A 1,459-nucleotide genomic window follows, 5' to 3' on the forward strand; every position below is an offset into this window, starting at 1 on the left:
CAACAGTCATCTCGCCTTTCTTAGGAACATATTGGACTAGGCTAACCCATTCACTTTCTGCGATTGGATAAAACACCTTTGCATCAAGCCACTTAATAATCTCTTTCTTGACTACTTCTTTCATCGTGGGGTTTAATCGCCCTTGAAACTGATGGTGCCCTCTTGATCCTTTTCCAACCTGATCTTATGCATACAATAGGATGGGCTTATGCCTTGGATGGTTACCAGGGTCCATTCTATCGCCTTCTTGTGGCGTTTTAACATATTCAATATCGTCTTTTCTTCTGCGACATCTAAGTGAGTAGAGATCATGACTGGCAGAGTGTCATTCTCTCCCAAATATGCATACTTCAAGTGATTAAGTAAAGGCTTGAGCTTAACTCCAGTAGTTCCTCGCTTGATGGCTTTGTCTTCTTCTTGCCTTTGGTTTGCGGATCCAAAGACTTAAACTTCTTTTCACGAGACATGGTGTTTACTTCTTCTAGTATGTAACTTGGGTCTTCTTCTTCAAAGAATTCTTCAGTGCTAAATAGCTCATGGTAGGCTTCTTCCTTGCAATAAACCTATTCAAGGGGCTCTATCGCACTACAATTCTCTTCATCAGTGGGGAACTTCATCGTGTTGACAACATTAAACTTAACTTCTTCATCATTATAACACATTGTCAACTCCCCTTGGTGGACGTCTATGAGGGCGTGACCAGTAGACAGGAATGGCCACCCCTAAATGAATGGAACCTCCCGATCAGCTTCGTAATCTAGAATAATGAAGTCGGCAGGAAATAAAAATTTATCCACCTTCACCAAAACATCTTCAATCTTGTCCTCTGACTTGGCGATGGATCTGTTAATAAACTGGAGCCTCATGTGAGTTGGTTGAATCTCCCCTATCTTTAATTTCATGAAGATAGAAAGAGGCATCAAATTGATGCTTGCTTTAAGGTCACACATAGCATGACCCAAATCCATGATGCCTATCAAGCAGGGTACCATGAAGCTACCAAGGTCTATCATCTTCTCTAGCATCCTATTCTTAAAGACGTCGTTTGTTGCTTGCGTTAGAGCCACTAATCTCACAATCATTAATCCTTCTTTTCTTGACCAAGATATCTCTCAGGAACTTGACATAGGAAGACATTTGCTCTAAAACTTGACATAGGAAGGCATCTGCTCTAACACATCAACAAATGGAATGTTGATGAGAAGCTGCTTCAGAACATCGAAAAACTTGTAAAATTGTTGGTCATCACCCTTCTTCTTCAGTCAACCAGGAAATGAAGGAAAGGGCAGAAGGTTTGAGCTTGTCCCCTAGACACTTTGCCACATTATTCATCTCGCCTCGTGCTCTCTACCTTGTTTGGTACGTTATTATTTTGCAAGGAAGAAACATCATTCGTTAAAGAGAAATTTGAAGGGATAGAATTGTTACTTGAGCTACCAATCTTGGCAGTAGATGTAGA

General features: G+C 40.8%; 1 protein-coding gene across 1 annotated transcript; it reads right to left on the reverse strand.

The window, feature by feature from the left end:
* Positions 1-722: 722 nt before the first annotated feature.
* Positions 723-1,082, reverse strand: LOC127150383 (uncharacterized). The gene has a single exon (XM_051088088.1). It carries the CDS (start codon positions 1,080-1,082, stop codon positions 723-725), a length of 360 nt encoding a protein of 119 aa, XP_050944045.1.
* Positions 1,083-1,459: the final 377 nt, after the last annotated feature.

The sequence above is a fragment of the Cucumis melo genome, chromosome 7 (assembly GCF_025177605.1).
Source record: "Cucumis melo cultivar AY chromosome 7, USDA_Cmelo_AY_1.0, whole genome shotgun sequence".
Taxonomy (NCBI): Eukaryota; Viridiplantae; Streptophyta; class Magnoliopsida; order Cucurbitales; family Cucurbitaceae; genus Cucumis; species Cucumis melo.